The following is a 20,256-nucleotide window of genomic DNA, read 5'->3' on the forward strand; positions in this document are numbered from 1 at the left end:
CGGCTGAGAGCAGCCTGGCTATGCATGCAGACTGTGTCTAGAAGCTTCATTTCAGCTGCCCTTGCACCTTCCTGCAGCCTGTCTGCCTCCTGTGCCCGGGGAGGAGCGGGTGTGGGGGGAAGGAGGCTGTGAAGCCCTGCGTGTGGGAACCTGGTTGGCAAATAGGTACGTGTGGAAGGGGTTAATGAGGACAGTGTCAGCTCAGAACAGTGAGGCAGGGCAGTGGGAAGGCAGGGAGCAGCGGTGTGCATGGGTGCAGTTTAGCACATGGGCGAGGTTTAGCACGGTGCGGGGGGCGGGGAGGGGAAGGGAGGGGGATGTGTTTGTGTGGGTAAAGGTGGGACTGGACTGCTTTTGCTGCTGTCAGCAGAAATGAGGACAGACATTCCTCCCCCCAGCTCTGCGTGTGTTAATGACAGCAGCGTCACCCCAGTGTTTTTAGTGCTTTTTGCTTTGTATCATTTGTGAAGTGCTGAGAAATGTGTCTGGGCTGCGGCTGTTACTGCAGAGCTGGGGAATGTGGGGGGCTGTGACAGCCGGGGCCGCAGCAGTGCATCGTGCGAGCCCCAGGTCTGCGCAGGGCAGCGCTGGGGGGTGGCTGCAGCATGCTGGTGGTGGTGGTGCCCAGTCCATTACGGCCACCTCAGAGAAGCTGGCGGTGCAGAGCAGCGCTCACAGGACTGTTGGCAATGGGAGCTGCTGTGAGCCCAAACTGAAACCACTGGGCTTCCCGCGGCCCCAGGGGGGAGCCGGGCTGCTCAGCACAGTGGGGCCACTTGGGTGCCTTCTCCAGGTCTTCAGAGAGCGAAGATTAGGCCTCGCTGCTCTGCTTCCTTCTCTTACCGATTGAGAGTCTCAAGATTTGTTGTAACTCTCGTCTATGTTAAAATTAAATAGCTCCTGTTCGACTTGTGTGTTGGTGTCTGTTACTTCTGTTCTGGACAGCTGGGTGGGCTTTGCTCTTTTAGACCAGGAGGGAAGCACTTCTGGTGTTGCAGCGATTGCTGTTCTGGTAAATGGGATCACTGAGTGAGAGGGAATGCAGATCTGCTTGCTGGGATGCTCAGTGCTGTGTCCATCCCCTGCACAGCCATCAGTCTGTAAGGAGATGACATCGTGGTGCTCAGCTCTGCTGCTGTGAGACCTCATGGCTCTGCAGTTTGCATTTGGGTGGGATTGTAGGGCTGTACATAAAGCACATCATTTCTCCTGCTGAAATGCACCATGCAAATGTTACTGAGGAGTTGCACCTGCAATTCCCTAATTAAATAGTTCCAAATTATTTAAAAAAAAAAAAAAAAAAAAAAAAGCTATGGAGAAATGGAAAAACACAAGTAGGGGAAAAGGAATAGAGTGTGAATCTTACTGTTTTTCCCCAGTTGTCTGACATTGCTGTTTTATCCCAGAGCTCCATGTGCAGGACAACCTGCAAGAAAAGGCTCTCTTTTCCTCTCCCCCCATCAGGAAATGGCAAAGTGCAGATGGGTGTTCTGAGCTGCCTGCAGGGCACTGTCCTGTGTGCCTCTGGGGTTCCTCCAGGTGCAGCTCAAGCAGGACGAGGGTCTCTTGGGGGCTTCATGTGCTGTCTGCCATCTGCACAGAATTAATGGAGACCACAGAATCACATGGTGACTTGTGTTGGAAGGGGCCTTGAAGATCTCCCAGCCCCACCCTGCCGCCTTCCAGCTGCCCCCAGCTCCGTCGGGTCCGGCCATGGCTCTGAGCCCCCAGGGATGGGCACCCACAGCTCCAGGCAGCAGTGCCAGCGCCTCGCTGCCCTCTGAGGGAAGGATTTCCCCTGCATCTCACCTACATCCGCCTCTTGTAGCTTAGAGTCTTTTCTCCTTGTCCTCTCACTGTCTGCTGCTGTAAAAGGTCGGTCTCCCTCCTGTTCATAAGCTCCCTTTAAGCCCGCAATGAGGTCTCCCTGCAGCCTTCTCCTCTCCGTGCTGCACACCCCGGCTCCTCAGCCTGTCTGCACAGCAGAGCTGCTCCAACCTCCTAGCATCTTCATCGCCTGCCCTGGCCCCGCTGCAACAGCTCCCCCCCTTGCTGTGCCGGGCCCCAGGCCTGGGCGCAGCACTGCAGCTGGGGGCTCCGAGGGCAGAGCAGAGGGGGACAATCCCCTCCCTGCCCACCGCCCCCCTCTGCTGCAGCCCAGGATGCAGTCGGCCTTTGGGGCTGCAGTTGGCACAGGGAAATACAGCGTGCCAAGTAGCAGGAAAGAGAAAAAATGCAGCACAAAGTCCAGCCAAGGAAAGCAATGGTGAGTAAATCAGAGAAGACAAAAATGTGGAAAGAATGGAGCGTGACAAATAGATGATTAACTGCAATTCGTTTCCACAAACGCCACGCGCTCCGAAGGAAAGGCACTGCACCTCTCCAGCTATGGGACCGGTCAGTGGGACGCCAGCCCTGCTCATCGCCTGCCTGCCTGCTCCTGTGAGCTGGATGTGTGTGCATCCGCCGTGCCGGGCTGAGGTGGCACTGAGCAGCATCAGCACCGGCTGCACGGCTCTGCTCCTCGGCCTGCGTGCCAGCCGTGCCCTGCAGGGACGCGCAGAACAATAAACGCGGAAAAGAGCCGTCGGCCTCGCGTCCGCAGAGGGAATTGTCTCCCGGTGCCGCTTAGGACGCCGTGTGTGCCGGCACACAGCGAGGCAGGAGGAGGTGCCGCTCACCGCTCTTGGATCTCAGCGGGGATTTCAGGCACTCCTCAGCAACAGCAGCAGAGAAACGTGAGCGGCAGCACGGAGCTGGCTGATACTCCTATTTACCTGAATTCAGACACGAGCAGAGGCGATGAGCCCCGGCCGGAGCCAAGGAGCAGATTTTATTCTAGCAGAGCAGCAGCACTGAGAAGAGCAGTTTGCAGCAATCTAACACGGGGACGGAGATAAACCTGGAAGCCTGGAGCTCTGGGAACGCTCGATGCTGTTTTGCAGAAGAACGGAGCGGCTCGTTAAGCCGGGCGGCGCGTTCAGTAAACCCAAAGACCCTGCCCATGTAAGCAAGGAGAACGAGCCCTGGATTACAGCTCTTGGCTCTTACTGTCATGAACTTCTGGCAGAGTGTGCCCAAATCCACACCGCAGCCCGCACACCTCTGCCACCAACCCAGAGTGAGGAGCCCTGGTCTGACTGCACATCTCTGCGTTACCGCGAGCTCTTTGCATTCCATGAGCTCCTTGCATCGCCGTGAGCTCTTTGCCCTTTGCATTAGCAGTGGTGTGAGAAGAGTCGCATGCTGTTTTGAAGCAGGAAAAGATCTCAGCGTGCAGATCAGCAGATCTCAGCAACGGGGATGCTGTTTTACAAGCAGGTATCCACAGTCTTTCCGGGATCCTGGAATGCCTGTTTCCTTTTACTCACAGCACTCAGGACTTTTTTTCTTGGCCCCAGCTCCACCTGAATGCTCTGTAGGTCTTCATCAGAACACAGCATCAGGGCATCTAAATCCATTTTTTCCCTCATGAAGACGGGTAGGAACTCATCCAGCATCTGTGAGGCCAGAAACACCTCCAGGGGTGTGCTCTCTGCTTCCTCGTCATCCCAGAGCAGCTCCTCCTCCTGCCAGGGGACATCTGCCCCACTTCCAGCATTGCCCTCCATGCTGCTCTCAGCACTTTCGTTCTGGAAGAGCTCGCTGGACATTTTAAAGCTGATACCTTCTTTCTGGGAAGACACAGTTCCGGGATCTATATCTGCAGCCAAATTCCTTCCAAACACAATCTTGCCGAGACCTGGCCGTGTGAAAATGGAGAGCTGGCCATCATCATCGGGTAAGTCGTCCTCCTCCCTCTCATCGAACAAGTGCATCACGCTTCCCCTGTCCCTGCCGTCTGCCTGGCCGTTGCTTTGTGGCTCCTGGCTTCTCGTGCTGCCGGCCGTCCTTTTTGCCTTCAGTTTGAAGGTATCCTTCAGGTTTTTGGAGAAAGGAGCTGCTGTATTCGATGTGAAGAGAGTCGGCAGCTTCACCCTGGAGTGAGTCCCTCTGGAGGAGGTCACCGAGCCAACCTTCTCCTTCTCCTTCTCTTTCTTCTCCTTCTCTTTCTTCTCCTTCTCTTTCTTCTCCTTCTCCTTCTCCTTCTCCTTCTCCTTCTCCTTCTCCTTCTCCTTCTCCTTCTCCTTCTCCTTCTCCTTCTCCTTCTCCTTCTCCTTCTCCTTCATATAGCTCCTGTTCATTTCGTGCTGGTGCTTCTCCTGCCGCTTCTCGCACTCCTTGATCTGTTTCTCCACATTCCTCTGGGCCTGGGCCTTCTGTTTGGAGACCTTCCTGGGGTTGGCCACGTTCTGTTCCATGGCAGCCCTGTCCAGCAGTCTGACACACTCGTGGCGATCTCTGCTGGCAGCCACGTCCAGCGCCGTGCGGAGCTCGTTGTCCAGAGCAAATATGTTGGCACCGAAGCTGACCAGAAAGGAGATGCAGTGGATGTGACCGTTGCACGCGGCGTGGTGGAGCGGAGTGTTCCCCCAGATGTCACATTTGTCCGGATCGCCTCTGAGGAGGAAAATGGCACAGAGTGAATGGCACGTGGAGGACAGCACCGTGCGTGAAGCAGTGAAGCAGAACCAGCACCCAATGGTTACCTCGACTGCTGTAGGAGCGCGGCCCGATGGCAGCAGGTCGGCCTCGCTCCATCCTGGGGAGCCGTGCTACACCCCGAGCAGCGTGGGCAAACCCCGATCACCGCTCACCCATGAGTTTGCTGTGCCCGCGGTCCCTATGGAGCAGCAGGATGTCCTTCCTACAGCGGGGGCTGTGGGGCTTTGGCACAGCCCTGCCTGCTCCCTGCCCACCTCAGCTGCCCACTGCCATGCGGCAGCAATCAGCAGCACACCCGGCCTCTGCCTGCACCTTGGAACAGAGGGCAAGGCTGCTCCCTGACCTTCCGGGCGGAGTATTGCAAAGGTGTTTCTGCCTCTTGGCATGACAAAAATCGGGACAGTACAGGGAGGATCCCTCACCAGCTGCAGCGAAGTGCAATTAATGCGCCCACGCAATGGCAGCGGAGCAGCAGGGGGTAAATGAGGAGCAGCAAAGTGTGGCTCCTTCGTCTCCATTGGTGTTGGGTTGGGCGCAGGCAGATTTCGGTTTCATTCAGTTCTTTTGTTTTCTCCACATGGTTCTTTTGCTTGTGGGGTTTGGAAAGCAGAAGTTCATTGGGAAATGGGAAAACAAAAGAAACAAAATAAAAGCCATATTATTTTCAACAAAATTTAAAGCCAGTGAAAATAATTGCATCCCTTTTGTACTGACTGCACACGGAGCTGCTGCCTGCAGGCTGGGATGGGCCTGGCTTGGCTCACGGAATCTCAGAATCACAGAATGGCTTGAGTTCATCAGGATCATCAGATTCCACCCTGAGCTGCAGGCAGGGCTGCCAACCACAAGGTCAGGAGTAGAACAGGTTGCACAGGGCCCATCCAGCCTGGCACCTCCAGGGTTGGGGCATCCTCAGCATCTCTGGGCATTGGTGCCAGCACTGCACCACTCTCACTGAAAATCTTCCCCTGACATCCAAACTAAATCTCCCCTCATTTAGAATCACAGAATCACAGGACGGTTTGGGTTGGAAGGGACCTTTCAGAGCATCTCGTCCCAACCCCCTGCTGCAGGCAGGGACACCTCCCATAGCCCAGCTTGCTCACAGCCCCATCCAGCCTGGCCTCCCAGCAGTGCTTCCAGGCACGGGGCATCCACAGCCTCACCGGGCAGCCTGTGCCAGTGTCTCCACCTCACAGTAAAGAATTTCTTCCTAACATTTAGTTGAAATCTACACGCTTCCAGTTTAAAGCCATTTCCCCTCGTTCCCTCCCCTACACGCCCTTATAAAAAGTCTCTCCCCAGCTTTTCCGTAGGCCCTTCAGGTCCTGGAAGGGCTATAATGTCTCCCCAGAACCTTTTCTTTTCCAGGCTGCACAGCCCCGGCTCTCAGCCTGTCCTCATAGTGGAGGTGCTCCATCCTCTGATCATCTTCATGGCCTGCAGCAGCTCCGTGTGCTTGTGCTGAGGGCTCCAGAACCGGACGCAGAACTGCAGGTGGGATCTCACGAGAGCAGAGCAGAGGGATGGAATCACCTCCCTCTCCCTGCTGGTCACGCTTCTCTTGATGCAGCCCAGGATCTGTTTGGCCTCCTGGGCTGCAAGCACGCGTTGCTGGCTCATGTTGAATCTTTTGTCCACCAACATTCTCTGCCCAGCCTGCATCTGTGCTTGGGATTGCAAGTTTGGTTTTAAGCTGGGGGCCGGGCAGGCTGTGCGGCAGCAGTGGCAGTGCAGCACGTGGGCAGGGTGCAGCTGGGGGCAGTGGTTTTCCACTCAGACTTACAGGAACACACGTGTGCATCTCTGCTTCCGTGTTCGCTCCTGGGAGCCAGCGGCTGCAGCAGAGCATGGCAAATTCCTCAACCCCACGCCAGCAGCAGAGCTGTCACCCCCAGCCTTGCAGGGCCCCACAGCCCTGCCTGGGGTCTCTCCTCACCCCGCACCCCGCCGGCCTTGCAGCCTCATTCATGTGATAGTGAGTGGGGTACAGTTTTGTGGCCACGATGGCTCCTCGGTTCCTCTTTCCTTACTGTCCCAGCAGAAAGAAGGAAGCAGATCTGCCCCCCTCGTGTGACACAGACAGGCAGAGCACACCTCCTGCTGCCTGGGAAGGCAAACTCTCTGGAGACAACAGGGCTCGCTCATGCTGTCACACTGACACGTCCGCCAGGGTCTGTGTGTGCTGCGGGCCCAGCACCCTGCAGGATGCACCCCATGGAGGGAACACCTCCTCACTGCACCTCTGTCGGGAAACTGCCTTTGCTTCAGGGAAAGGATGAATTCATTAAAAAAAAAAGATCTAAGAAAGCATGGACTGCACAGCAGACTGAGCATCTCCCAGAACTCAGCTTCCCCCCAGCGAACACCCAGTGAGCTGCTGGCAGCGCCTGCTGAGCGCACCGGGATGCGCAGAATGGAGCGCTGGGACGGCAGACGCAGAGCTGCCCCACACCAAGGGAGCAGGAGCACATGGAGCACATGGAGCAACACGAGGCCCTTCTGGGCTTTGTGCCCTCTGCTGCAGCTTCTCTGAGCGCATGTGGAAGTTTTAGCTGTTCTCAAGGCAGAAGGGGTTTTCTGAACTCACACCTTGAGGTTGCTCGGTTATTTGTTCCCTGGGCAGTCGTTCCCTGTGCTCTGTGGACTCTCAGTACCTCCTTGCAGCCTCCTTCATCGCACAAGTTAATTTTTGCTTTCCCTGGGGGCGCAGCCACAGCAATAGAGTCCAAAGGCCCTTTTTACAGTGCAGCCACAGCCCCGCCTGAGCTCAGCTGTACAGCAGATCTGTGGCAATCCCATCGGGGTGTGATGTTTTCAAAGCTGCTTCTAGGCAAGGAGAACTGAATGCATCCAAGTACTTAATCAAACGTTCCCCCCAATCTCCTTCACACCATTCAGACTGAAAACACAATCCAGAGGACAACTTAACCTCCATCTCACCCCAGAATGAACATTCTCTTTACTCTGTTTCCCCCCTCCTAAACCTTGCAAGAGAATCACAGCACGAAACGTCAGCCCTGGAGGGAGCGCTGCAGCGACGGGGACACGACCCCGTTCGTTGATGCTGCAGGACGGTGCCCTCCCACCGTAAAAAAGGATTGCCATCGGGGAACGAGGGGCTGCTCGGCCACGCCGTGCACGGCAGTTCGCAGAGCTGGCTGCCCGAAGGGGCGCCGCGGCTCCGGCAGCTCTCGGGGCGTCGCTGCGGCGTGGAAATAAGCGCTAATTGGGTCGGCGCCGCAGCCCCGACAGAGGGAGGCCGCCCCACTCACCCTCTGCGGCAGATGACCTCCAGAGCCTCCAGGCGCCCGTGGTACGCGGCCAGCAGCGTGGGCGTCATCCCGTCCTCATCGGAAGCGTTGAGGTCTTTCCGAGTGGCTTCTTTCAGCAGCTCCAGGTTGCCGTCGGCCGCCGCGCGGTGATACCTGCTCGACATCTTCAGCCGTCGGCAGCCCGCCTGCAGGGCGGCCCGCCCACGGCCGGAGCTGCGGCATCGACCCAGGCGCAGGGCGGCCGACGGGGGCAAAGTCCTGCCTTGCGCACGGCGGGCGGCGTTCCCGCTTCCCTTCCCGAGCAGCGGCCCCACCGCCACAGCACTGCTTCCTTTCTTGCGTGGGGTGCTGCCGAAATGCAGGGGGTCCTTCACCTTTCTGGTGTCTCGGCTGCTGTTGCTGTCAGCTACGTTTTCGAGTACAGATGGAGCAACGCGGCTGATTTCCTCCGGGCAGCACAGAAGCTCCAGCAGCAGTAGCCTGCTGCTCCTGAGCCCGTGGCTGCACACACTGCTGGTGCAGATGGGACGCTCCGCCTGGCCTCGTCCTCACAGGCACGGGTCTCAGTTATCACAGCATCACAGAATGGCCCGGGGTGGAAGGGACCTCAAGGATCACGAAGCTCCAACCCCCTGCTGCTGTGTGCAGGACCACCAACCTCCACATTTAATGCCAGCCCAGGCCGCCCAGGGCCCCATCCAGCCTGGCCCCCAACACCTCCACGGATGGACGGGCCATCACAGCCTCTCTGGGCAACTGTTCCAGCCCCTCACCACTCTCACAGCACAGAACTTCCCCCTGACATCCAACCTCAATCTCCCCTCCCTCAACTTCAAACCATTTCCCCTCGTCCTGCTGTCATCTGCCCTTTCCTAGAGCTGACTCCCCTCCTGTTTGTAGGCTCCCTTTAAGTCCTGAAGGCTGCAATGAGGTCATCCTGCAGCTTCTCTTCTCCAGGCGGAACGAGCCCAGCTCCCTCAGCCTGTCAAGTTTAGCCTGTCAGTTTAGACATTATTTCCATTGATGACAGTGGAGCAATGGGTTACCCTGTGAGGGAAAGCCTGTGGAACTAGAGCACAGGATTGGATGCTAGGAAAAACATCTCCAAAAGAGCAGTGATGCATTGGAACAGGCAGCCTGGGGGGGAGGGAAGTCACCATCCCAGGAGGGACCCAAGATCCACAGAGATGATGTGGCACTGAGGGATGTGGGCAGTGGGAAACATTGCTGGTAAGGGGACATTTGGACTGGATGATCTTGCAGGCCATGAAGATGATCAGAGGATGGAGCACCTCCACTACGAGGACAGGCTGAGAAGCGGGGCTGTGCAGCCTGGAAAAGAAAAGGTTCTGGGGAGACATTATAGCCCTTCCAGGACCTGAAGGGCCTACAGAGAGACTTTTTTATAAGGGCGTGTAGGGGAGGGAACGAGGGGAAATGGCTTTAAACTGGAAGAGTGTAGATTTCAACTAAATGTTAGGAAGAAATTCTTTACTGTGAGGTGGAGACACTGGCACAGGCTGCCCGGTGAGGCTGTGGATGCCCCGTGCCTGGAAGCACTGCTGGGAGGCCAGGCTGGATGGGGCTGTGAGCAAGCTGGGCTATGGGAGGTGTCCCTGCCTGCAGCAGGGGGTTGGGACGAGATGCTCTGAAAGGTCCCTTCCAACCCAAACTGCTCTGCGACTCTATGATTCTGTGATTCCCAATCCTGTTTTCTTATGTTCAAAAGGATTACTGAGGGAAACACGCTCAGCAGGTCACAGCTGAAAAGAAATCTGAGAATGCTGAGACAACACAAGCTCACTGAGTGCCACGGGCTCCCTGCTCTCCTGTCGCACTCACGGCGGCTGTCGGCTCATTGTGACGCCCTGCCAGGCTGCATCCTCTGCTGCCTCTGCTGCCCCGGTCCCATGGGGTCACACTGACCCAGCAGGGATGCTGGGCTGCCTCCCCACACGTCCTTACTGCAGGCCATGGTTGGGCACAACAGCCGCCTTTGGGGTTCCTTCTGGAAATGGTTCCTGCTGCAGAAGTACGCTCCTTCCCGCACCTTCGTGACCACTCTACTAATTAGTTCAGCACGCAAAATGTTGATCTCAGTGATGGTTATTCACTAACATCTCAAAAGGTTTCCTTCAGAGGGAAGTTTTCAACTGATGCCATTGTTCCAAGTTTTAATTGGGGGCAAAGCAAAACCCCCTTCAGATGCAGAGAAGCTCTGGGACCTCACAAGCTTTCATCCTTTATGTTGCCAAAGTGGGCACCACAAAAACGAGGAATAAAGGAGGAAAGACTGAACAAAATCTCCATCTCTTCCCAAACTCCTATTTGCTAATTTATGTCCCATCTGAAAAGCTCAACTTAAAATGTGTTACATGATTCAGCAGCAAGTGAAGTTTCCCAGCCAGAATGCAGACATTTCTTTTGAAAGCGATGCTTGAAGCACAGCTTTTCCAAGTCCTGGGCAGTTCGAATGAAGCTTTTCTATCGGGGTTTGAAAAGAACTTTGAACTGTTCCTCTTGCAATGGAAATGTGCTACGAGGTTGAGGAGAAGCACCGCGCTAATGGTGCTGCTGTGAGCTAGGCGTTACCGAGCCAGCAGCTCCCGTTTTGTCTTCGGATTTTGCGGTGTCTTTGGTGATCACTGTTTCCTCCCAAGAGCAGCACCACCGGTCGCACCCGTCAGCCTCAGCACAGCACGTTGGCTGCTCAGGCAGCTCAGAGCCCCGTCTGCCTCCTCAGCTGAGAGAAAAGCAGCGCTGCTGCCGCGGCTGCTCTGCACGATGCGTGCTCCGGGCCAACGTTTGCTCACCGCAAACCGGAGAGCAACAAACGCGGCGCGGCGAGGGCTGAGGGCAGCAAAGGCACCCCTGCAGCAGGGGGGGCCGGAACCATCGGGCTCAGAGAGCGCGGAGATCGGGCACGCGGGGCGATGGCCGCCGCACAGGGAGGATGGCAGCGTATTGGAACAACCGCAGAGACTTCACTCCTTCCCTCCTCGCAGCCGTCCGGGCTCCCGCGGGGAGGAAATGCCGCGGGCATCCGACCCGCTGCGGGGCCGCGCTCGGATGCGTGCGCTCTGCGGAGCCGGGCGCTGCGCCCGCTGTTCTGGGCTGGTCGGCACCGGGCGATGCCTTTTGTTTTCCTGAAGTCCGAAAATCAAAGAAACAAAAGAAAAAACACAGAGATACCAAAGAGCGGAGCTTGCAGGGCTTTGGAGCAGGAAAACGAAAGAGAGCCGAGGAGCCGCTTTTATGTTCCAGGACGCGAAGCGGCCGTTCAGCATCGCTCCGGGCACCAGCGGGCGGCTGGAGCAGAGCTGCTCGTCAGGCAGCGGCCACGCAGGAATCCGCGCTCAGAAGGGAAGCGGCAGGCGGTGTCCGGCAGCCCGGGAAGGTGCCCGGCGTCCGGCTGTGCGCAGCTCCGTGCCGCTGCTGCGGCGCCGCCTTCAGCCCGCAGCAAGCAGAGCGGGGCAGCAAAACCGGAGAGATGAGCCAACGTCTGGCGCTCACACGCAGTAACTGACACAACACCCGTTATTCCCTGCACAAATCCTTCATGGCCACCATAACACTTCTTTCCACTCCTACGACCCACTTCCTCGCTCTCTCACATTTCCAGAATTCAGAAGCTTTCAATAATATGAGTCTCTTGTTTCTTTTTTCAAGCCTGTCTGACTTGCAGAGAACTGAAGCAGCTGGGACAAAACACAGAACCTTCTCCCTGGGCCTCACAGCTCTGAAGAGCAGGGCGGGGCAGAGCCCCCGAGCTCTTTTGGTCCCAAATTCTGACAGGGACATTCTCTTCTACCTTAACTACCCCAAGGGTTCTCTGCTAAGTACGAGATCTGCCCTCAGCATTGCAGGTTTGCCCAGAAGGAGAACTGGACACCCTCAGGTGCATCCAGATTCCCCAGTACATTTGTTTTAAATCACCAGGAAATCAAAGCAGCACAGAAGTCTCATTTTTAAAAGCAGCTCCCAAAAAGTCTGCACCATCTGGCAAAGAAAGAAAGGGAATAAACTCAGAGCAAGAAAAAGTGCCTTAAAATCAAATCCAACAACCCCATGGCAAAGACTTTGCACCACCCAGCCATCCCTCAGAAGCCCTCCTCCTTCCCAGGGCAGCCCAGAAACGAGAGGCAGGTGAGGTGGCACCCACCAGAAAGGCTGCACCTGTGTGTGCCCCATATAAACCCACCTGGGCAGCACCCAGGAGGCTTGTGGTGGCTGGGAGGGATGGGGCTGCTTGTGGGGCAGCAGTGCTCTGGCACTTTGAGGATGAGGTGAGGTTGGGGCCAGGAGGAGCTGGGCCATTTCCTTGCTGCTCTTTAACGAGGCTCTGCTTTGCTTGCAGGCTGCTGCTGCTCCTTTTGTTTGGATTTTTGCTGTTCTTGGCCCCTAGGGCCTTAGGGGAGTTGGACCTCTCAGGTAAGAATGAATGAATTACTGGGATCTCCCTGTGCTACTGCTGGTTTGAGGGGCTCTGTGTTTGCTTCGAGCCCCCTCCTCTGCTGCTGGTGTGAAAGGGGCTCTTGGATTGGGGCTGAGCTGGCTGATCTTCCCTCTGCAGAGAGCGTGACCTGCCTGCAGGACAGGCTGGAGCTGGAGCTTCCCGGGGAGCTCGGCAATCACTCGTGGCATGTGCGTGCCGTGGGTAGGTGTTGCTGCTGCCCTGGCTCAGCTGTTCCCTCCAAGGCTTGAAGTCAGCTGCTGCCTGCAGGGCTGGCTGTTCCCTTCTCCATAGATGCGAGCGGGGAGGAGATGATGTCCTGTGAGCACACTGTGGATTATGAGAAGCTGCTGCTCAGAGCCCTGCTGGTGAACTGCACTAGCCTGGAGGTAAAGCGTGCTTCTGTTCTGGGAGCATGATGTCATGGAGTGTTTGGGGTTTTTCTGCTGCTCGAGGTTGGGCTTAGTAGGATTTCTACCTCTAATTTCTACTGACTTCTTTACTGTGAAGGGCCCCTTCTGCTGGGTTACTGTTCCCTGGGCGCTTCCTCTTCCAGCTGTGCATTAAACACCTTCAGATGCTGCTAGGAATGCTGTACTCTCCTGTGATGGAGTGGAGAGCTACTTAAAATGATACCTGTAGGAGCTGGAAGGGGCCCAAGGGTGTCAGCACCTGGCAGATACATGTATGCATGAACACATAATCTGAGTTATGCAGAGCTGTTAAAGCAGAGTGGGGAGAGGCCCAGAGGCCTTCCTGGTACCAGCTGCTCTCAGGCACTGGAAGTACCCCTGGTACTTGCTCCAGGAGCACCGGCACCGCTGCCAGGTGCTCTCTGAGGCTCTGCTCCCGACTCCCTCAGTGCTTCATGTCCCTCTGCCTGACCTGCTGACCCAGAGAGCCCATCTCTACCTCAGAGCTCCTGAAATACCGGCTGATGTTGTACCAGCTCAGTTGCTTATCCTAATGATGAAGGAGCAAACGGTGAAGGGCTTCTGTGCTGCGCTGATGTTCTTTCCTGAGTTGACATCCCTCCTGATTGAAGCCTGTCTCCCTGCAGCACGGCCAGCACCAGCTGAGGCTGCTCCTGCTGCTGAACAGTACCGTGGGAGAGGAGAGGAACATCACCTACAGCGCTCAGTGCAGCGCTGCCCGCGGGGATGAAATCATCGCTCCTCTCTTTGTTGGTGTGACCGAGTGCACAAAGGATTCCATGGCGGTGGGTGAGGGCGGTGCTGTGGGTCCTGCCGGGGGCCTTGGGGCAGGCTGGGGTCCCACGGAGCGGTGGCTCTGGGGAGGTCTGTTGGCTGCAGCCCTCCTTGGCACGGCACTCTGCTCTTTGAGAGCCGTTCTGTGAGCAGCCGTGCCCAGCGCTGTGGTGCCGTACTGTGCCTGGCGCGGTGCTGCCTGGGGGGTGGGGGCTGCTGGCACCGACTCCAGCTTTGGGGACGTGTAGCAGAGACTTCTCTTAGAAGCAGACAGTGGTTACAGCTTCATCTGAGGTAACTCTCATGCTCTCTTTCCTCAGGTTACCTTCCCAGGACCAAGTCTCAGTGATGAGCACCCGGTAGGTGTCTCTCTGCTGGCAGAAGGTGTCTGTTCTGGACCCAAAGGCAGCCTGTGGCCTTCAGGCTGGAGTAGCTACCGCTTGTTGGGGAGTCTAATGTGTAACCTCAGTGCAGATACATCAAATGCACAGCCTGTGCTGTGGTGGCCCAAAGTGCCCTGCTGCTGTGGGGCTATGCTTTCCTTTCTAAGGGACCCCTCCTGCTCTGCAGGTTCAGGCGGCTGTGCTGGCTGGGACTCTGACAATTGATGATGGAATCAGGGTTCACCAGCTGAGCCTCGAGGAAGCCATGCAGCATGGCTACAGCTTTCTGACTGATGGACACCACCTGGTATTCCAGGCAGCCTTCACTGCCATTGGAGTTGTCTCCTACAAGGTAGGAGCATGGAGCTCACGCTGAAGGGATGATGCAGCTTTTTCCGGGGCTGGAAGCCTTCCTCCTGATGGAAGTGTTTGTGGGTTATGGCTAGAGCTGAGTTCATCTGGAGCTGTGCCTAATGGTATGTGCAGGCTGTTAGTTTGCAGAGTTACCTTGAGTTGTCGGGCCCTGCTCAGGGTGCACCTGCAGCAGCACGGTTCTGCTGGGGTTCTGCCTGTCCTTTGAGCAGAGCTTTCCTAAAGAGTGAGCGTGCAAAGCTCCACTTCCTTCCTGAAGACCAGCAGCCTCAGGTGGGCATTGCGTGGCTCTGCAGAGCTTCACCTGTGCTGCCTTCTGCACTGAGTGCCTTGCTCTGCATCCTGCCCTGCAGCACAACCACGAGGCGCTCTACACTGCGGCACTGAAGCTCACGTATGGCCCTCCTGAACACAGACTGACCGTGGAGTCAAGAATGCTTTGTGCTCCAGGTAATGCGTGGGAGAAGCTGCCTGCTCCTGCTTTGACAAGGATGTTCTGCTTCAACAAGGATGTTGTTGCAGGTTCGGTGCTTTGTAACACGACACACATGGCTCTTGCCATCCCAGACTTCCCGGGGACCCTTATGGCTGTGGCTGTAGAGGACGAGACCATCCCAATGGACCAGCTCCAGGACAAAGGCATTACTCTCAACACAACAGGAGGGGTCAACCTGCTTGTCAGCAGGGGAGTCCTGAAGTCTGCAGTGAGTTGATGTTCTGGGGTTGTGGGGGTGGCTGTGCTCACAGCTCTTTGGGCTTTGCTTGTTACAAAGCACACCACCTCTGACTGGATGGGTCCTGGGTTGGCCACGTGTGCTGTGACTGATGCAGGGTGGCTGTGGCCCAGATAAATGTCATCTCACTGGGTAGCAGATAAGCATCACCCTCAAAAGTAATTCAGACTTCATGAACTGTCCTTTGAGAGCAGCTGGAGGTTGCACTGCTGTGAGGTGGGCTGCTGTTGGAGATGCCTGGAGCAATGCAGGTCTTCTGCTCTTCATGCCATGTGGCTGCAGAGCAGGCTGAACTGCTCCGTTGTAGGTGTTAAGGGCAACTCTTGCACTATGCTCCAGGAGAGTAACTTGTCTTCCAGCTACCTGGGGAGAGCTGCCCCGGAGTTCAGTCCTACTTGTCCTCCTTGAAACTGACTTTTCATTTCCACGGGGAGACTGTGGCAATGGTGATGGGCCCGGAGTGCCCCTGTGACCAGCACGCACCAATAGGTCAGTCATGCCCTGCTCGGCTGGCAAACCCCAACTTTGCCCATTCTTGACCTGCTCCTTCCCAGGAAGTTCCTGTGGCCAAAATACAGCAGCTGTTTGGCAGACTGAGCTGTTGCTATTTGGGCATGACTCCTGTACCTCTGTTCCAGCTGCTGTATGCACTCAGGATGGGTACATGGATTTTGAAGTCCTTGCTGGCAGTACTACACCTCCGCTAGCCCTGGACACGCTCAGGCTCAGAGATCCCATGTGCAAACCTGCCTTCAGGTCCCCCTCAAATGACAGGGCCTGGTTTCATGTCCCACTGAGCAGGTGTGGGACCAGGTACTGGGTGAGTTCCCACTGCTGGCAGGGGGGGCTTCGTGGGGGAATGCCCTCAACTAATGCTGCTGTCACTTCTCAGCTTGAAGGAGAGAAGATAATGTATGAGAATGAGGTGAGGGCGCTGTGGTCTGACCGTGTGCTGCCCAGGATCTCAAGGGACAGTGAGTTCAGGTGTGTAAGGAAGTCTCTCTGGCTGAGACTTGGCTGTGGGTATGCTGTGCACAGGTGTGAGACTTGCTTCTTGTTCCCTGCCCAGGTTAACGGTGCTGTGCTCCTTCAGCAATGGTGATGCCTCCATCTCTGTAGGGGTTGAAAACCCTCCCCCCCTGGCTGCTTCCATGAACCAAGGCCCCCTCTCTTTAATTTTTCTAAGCTACCCAGGTAAGCCATCCCCAGGCTCAGATAACTGGGCAGTAATTCATGCTTGAGATGAAAGGAAGGGTGTGCAAGTCTGGGTGTGTGGGCTTTGTGGGGCCCTACATGCTTCTCTTCCTCCTGCTGTGCTACTTGAGGTGGAGGAGTTGGTTCTGGAGCTGAGTGCCTCTGGCTCCAGGAAGAGCTGCGAGCCAGCAGAGCAGCTGGCTTCAAAGCGCTTGGGTTTCTTCAGGACTACTGTCATGTAGGGACTCACCTACCAAGGCTTTGGCTCTTGCAGAGGACTCGTACAGGCAGCCGTACCGTGACGACCAGTACCCCATAGTGAGGTACCTCCAGCAGCCCATCTTCATGGAAGTGCAGGTCCTGAACCGCAATGACCCCAACCTCTATCTCCAGCTGGATGATTGTTGGGCAACAGCATCAGAAGATCCGAGCTCGCTTCCTCAGTGGAATATTGTTGTTGATGGGTGAGCGCCCTGCTGGAGGCACGCTGCCCTGTCTGCTGCGGGGTTTGGCTGCTTCTCCCCTCGCCCCTTCTCTCTGCATTCCCAATCGGAGGCGTGGGGCAACAGGCTCTGCTTTGGGGGGCGCTGCTCGGCGCCGCTGCCTGGTGCCACGCATGGAGGCGTCCTGGAACTTGCAGGATGGCACCTGTGCTTTGAACTGTAGCCTGCGGCTGGAAGCGGAGCAGCCTGGGCTGTAGGGAGGCATCCTCCCGTAGCAGGGGGGTGTTGGTGTCTTAGAGGTCCCATCCCACCTCGGCCACTCTATGGCCTCTGCCCTACCACCGATGGGCTGCTTCTCCCCCCCTGCAGGTGTGAGTACGACCAGGACAGCTACAGGACTGCGTTCCATGCTGTGGGCCGCGGCGTCAGCTATCCCAACTATCGCCAGAGGCTGGAAGTGAAGGCTTTTGCTTTCGTGTCGGACAAAGCCCTCCCTGGCCTGGTGAGTGCCGCTTATCACTTACTGCGCTCAGCAAGACCTCCCGTCTCCTGTAAGTGAGCGGCCACATCTGTTCTGTCCAGGTGTACTTCCACTGCAGCGCCCTCCTCTGCGACCGCTTCCAGCCGGACTCCCCCTTGTGCACAGCGAGGTGCCCCAGGTCGCCTAGGAGCAAGCGAGGTATCGCCCCGGCGCGCCCTGCGTCCTACGGCAGTGCCGACGCGCGGCACCGCGCCGCTCACTTCTCTCTCCCGTGCGCGGTTGCAGGCGGTGCGAGGCCGGGCGCCAGTTCCACGGCGAGCCTGCAGGGTCCGGTGCTCCTGGCGCCCCGCGGATGGGCGGCAGCACGAGGTGAGGAGCGGCGCTGGCGTGCGCTGCCCGGCCGTGGGGGGCGGCCCCTCAGCGCGGTGCTTTTCTGCTCCCCTTGCAGGGGACGCTGTGCTGAGCCGGGCGACGTGGGCTGCGGTGACTGCGGCTGCTGTTGGCGTTCTCTCTCTGGCGGCCGCGATGCTGTTATTTACGGCTCTTCTTAAATGCCTGAAAAGAAGAGCCCTGATGGTAAATGTGGTATATTAATGTTTGTTATCAAACTTGGATTAAAAATGTGGCTTTTCAGGTAAGAGATGTAGCTCTGGAGTTAGTCGTGTAGCTCCTTGGAGGTAAACACAGGTGTCTCGGTGCATGGAGGCAGTGCTCCCCAGGTCTTCGGGCAGAGGAACCGAGCTGAAAACAGAAGAGAAGCCCCCAAAGCTTTAGGGCCTAAAGCCGGTGGCTGTTTCTTTGTCTCAGGAAAGCCGCGACTGCTAGAAAACAGCCGTGTGAAAGCAGCCCCTCTTCAGCTGCTCCTTCCCTTCCTTCGGAGAAGGGCTGAGCTGCTGCTTCGAGGTCAGCGCTGAGCACTGCGGCGTTCAGGTCTCCCCGTCCTGCTCGGTAACGCAGTCGCCCCGCTGGCTTCAGAGCCGCGGAGCAGTGCGATGCGGAACAGGCACCGCTCAGCCGAGCAGCGCCCTCCGAAGGACGAGGTGTGAAGTGCACGGCGAATGGGAAGCGGGCGCTGAGACCCAGCGGGTGCGGGGTGGTGAGACTGCGAAGTGTCCCTTTGGAAGAGGTGGGCTGGGGGGAGGAGGATCCCGGTGTGAGAAAAAGGCGCGTATGTGACAGGAGAAGTAAAATGCGAGTGTAAATGCAGTGGGGTTCTCATCTGGAAGAGAAACTACACCTCCTCTTCCCTCCTTCCCTGTTTAAAGAGCACTTTTAGAAGGAAGCTTGTGGCAGTGGTTGGTGTTAGCTCTCCAGTAGTTCTGCTAATGCATTGCACACCTCAGTGCTAAGACTGCAGGAGGTGCCCGCTGTCCTTTAGGCTGTCACTTGGATCATTATACCACCTTCCCCTCGAGCAAGGTTTCAGAGAATGAGTGGGAGGCTCTTCCTCTCCCTGAGGAAATGCTTTTCAAACAGAAGCAAATGAAACTGGAGGTAGACCAGGTTTTAATCCAGGTTAAGGGTGGCTTGCAGGCAGCCCAGTAGGTTAAAGTGCTCTTTCTCCTGCAAGCCAAGAGCTGGGAGAGCACAACTGCTGCCTCTGTTTGGTGCCTCATCTGAAGGTGTGGCTGCTGCTTTTGCTGGGCTGTGTCTCCGTGTGACTGCTTGTGCCCAATTGCAGCACCTTGCTGGAAGCTGGCAGAGGCAAAACTAACTGAACTTGCTACAGGATTTCCTGAGCCTGCTATTGTGAGCAAGGCCAGGCTGTGAGCAGTGCTTTCACTTGTACAGCGTTGTTGCTTTCTCTACCAATGCACTGATTTGAGAATAAACTCCTGCTTCTGGATGGCACAAGTGGAGAACGTCAGCTCTGGCAATTGCCTTTCCCCACTAAACTAAATGGTGTTGGTCCCGATGGCTTTGGGTTAATGAGATTCTCCTTAAAACTGAACATTTGGATTGTATTTGCTTTTAATCCAGTGAGAGAGCAGACAGCAGAGCAAAAGCACTGGTCAGTGCCACGAGCCACTTCAGAATCTCCCATGTTCCAGCATCTCAAGGATGCTGTGCTGGACATCCTACTGCCCTGTGAGCAGAGCACAGAAGTGCTTGTAGTGGGCAGCTGGATAGGAAAGGTGTGCAGAGCTCTGCTGGGGCAAGGAGTAGTAAAGCTTTTCTTTAAGCTAAACTTGTTTCTTAGCATCACTACAGAATTATTCATCGTTGGTTTCAACTTCTTGTAAGTGGGTGGCACAGTGCTGTGTGGGACTGGGTCTGTGATGCTGCCACAGCTGGGGGAGGGGGGGGGGGGGGGGGAGAAGGTGTGGAGCGGAGCTCAGCTCCCACTGCCACTCCTTCACAATAAGCATTGCTGATGGGCTGACTATAATTCCTAAAAGGATTTCAGGCAGATCCTAACAGAGTGCTGCAATCCTCAATGGATGATAATCAAGGTTGTCTTGAGCAGGATTCCTTTTACCCTGACCTCCATCATTGGATGCTCCCAAGGACCTGGCAGTGCCTGGAAGCCAGGGGGAGGCAGAGATGCTGGGTGCAGCCTGCTGTGGTGCAGGAGAGCTCACAAGGATCCATCCTAGAGTACTCAGAGCTGGCCAAGGTCAGCGCCAGGTGTCTCTGAATTGTCCATCACTGGGAATCTAGAGATGTGCCAGCTGACTGCCAGCCAGAGCAAAACTTCAGTACCTGTAGGCCTGTCGGACTCACCTCAGTGCTTGTAAAAAGGATGGAGAAAATTATCTTGGGAGGTTCTGAAGGACAGTGCTGTATTTGGCCAGAGCCAGTGTGGGTTCACAGGGGAGGTGGTCTTTAACAAATTAATTTTCCTTCCATGGTGAAGTCACTTGTCCTGTTGGTGGAGGGAAGCCAGCTGCTGTTATCTTTAGGATTTCAGTAAAGCTTTCTATCCTGTATCCTTCTAGACAAACCGCCCAGCACTCAGCCCAAAATGTAACATAAGGGGTCGGCCCTGGGGTTATGGTAAATGGGGACAGGGCTGGGGTCAAGGCCCCTCTGTGCTGCCGCAGCGCTCCATTTTAGGGCCGCTTCTGTTGAATGCTTTCATCCACATCTTCGATGGAGTTTTGAAGGTGTCTCAGTAAGCCTGCCCCCAGCTGGGGAGGAGCTGTTGGCTTTGTGGAGTACAGACAG

General features: G+C 56.4%; 2 protein-coding genes across 2 annotated transcripts; one reads left to right on the forward strand and one right to left on the reverse strand.

Annotated features, from left to right (window-relative positions):
* Nucleotides 1–3,311: 3,311 nt before the first annotated feature.
* Nucleotides 3,312–7,984, reverse strand: ANKS4B (ankyrin repeat and sterile alpha motif domain containing 4B; the record flags this gene model as incomplete). Its single annotated transcript, XM_079543063.1, has 3 exons — nucleotides 3,312–4,028; nucleotides 4,146–4,500; nucleotides 7,821–7,984. 3 exons carry the CDS (start codon nucleotides 7,982–7,984, stop codon nucleotides 3,312–3,314), a joined length of 1,236 nt encoding a protein of 411 aa, XP_079399189.1.
* Nucleotides 7,985–9,025: 1,041 nt separating this feature from the next.
* ZP2 (zona pellucida glycoprotein 2) lies at nucleotides 9,026–17,913 on the forward strand (the record flags this gene model as incomplete). Its single annotated transcript, XM_079543064.1, is given in 21 exon segments — nucleotides 9,026–9,050; nucleotides 10,406–10,513; nucleotides 10,516–10,663; nucleotides 11,799–11,966; nucleotides 12,178–12,251; nucleotides 12,394–12,477; nucleotides 12,568–12,662; nucleotides 13,334–13,492; nucleotides 13,802–13,840; nucleotides 14,052–14,216; nucleotides 14,590–14,940; nucleotides 15,330–15,459; nucleotides 15,609–15,790; nucleotides 15,863–15,954; nucleotides 16,040–16,164; nucleotides 16,439–16,628; nucleotides 16,977–17,109; nucleotides 17,190–17,286; nucleotides 17,374–17,457; nucleotides 17,537–17,673; nucleotides 17,896–17,913. Coding segments are annotated over 21 exon segments (2,604 nt in total).
* Between the last annotated feature and the right edge of the window lie 2,343 nt (nucleotides 17,914–20,256).

Source organism: Tetrao urogallus (assembly GCF_951394365.1).
Source record: "Tetrao urogallus genome assembly, chromosome: 15".
Classification (NCBI taxonomy): domain Eukaryota; kingdom Metazoa; phylum Chordata; class Aves; order Galliformes; family Phasianidae; genus Tetrao; species Tetrao urogallus.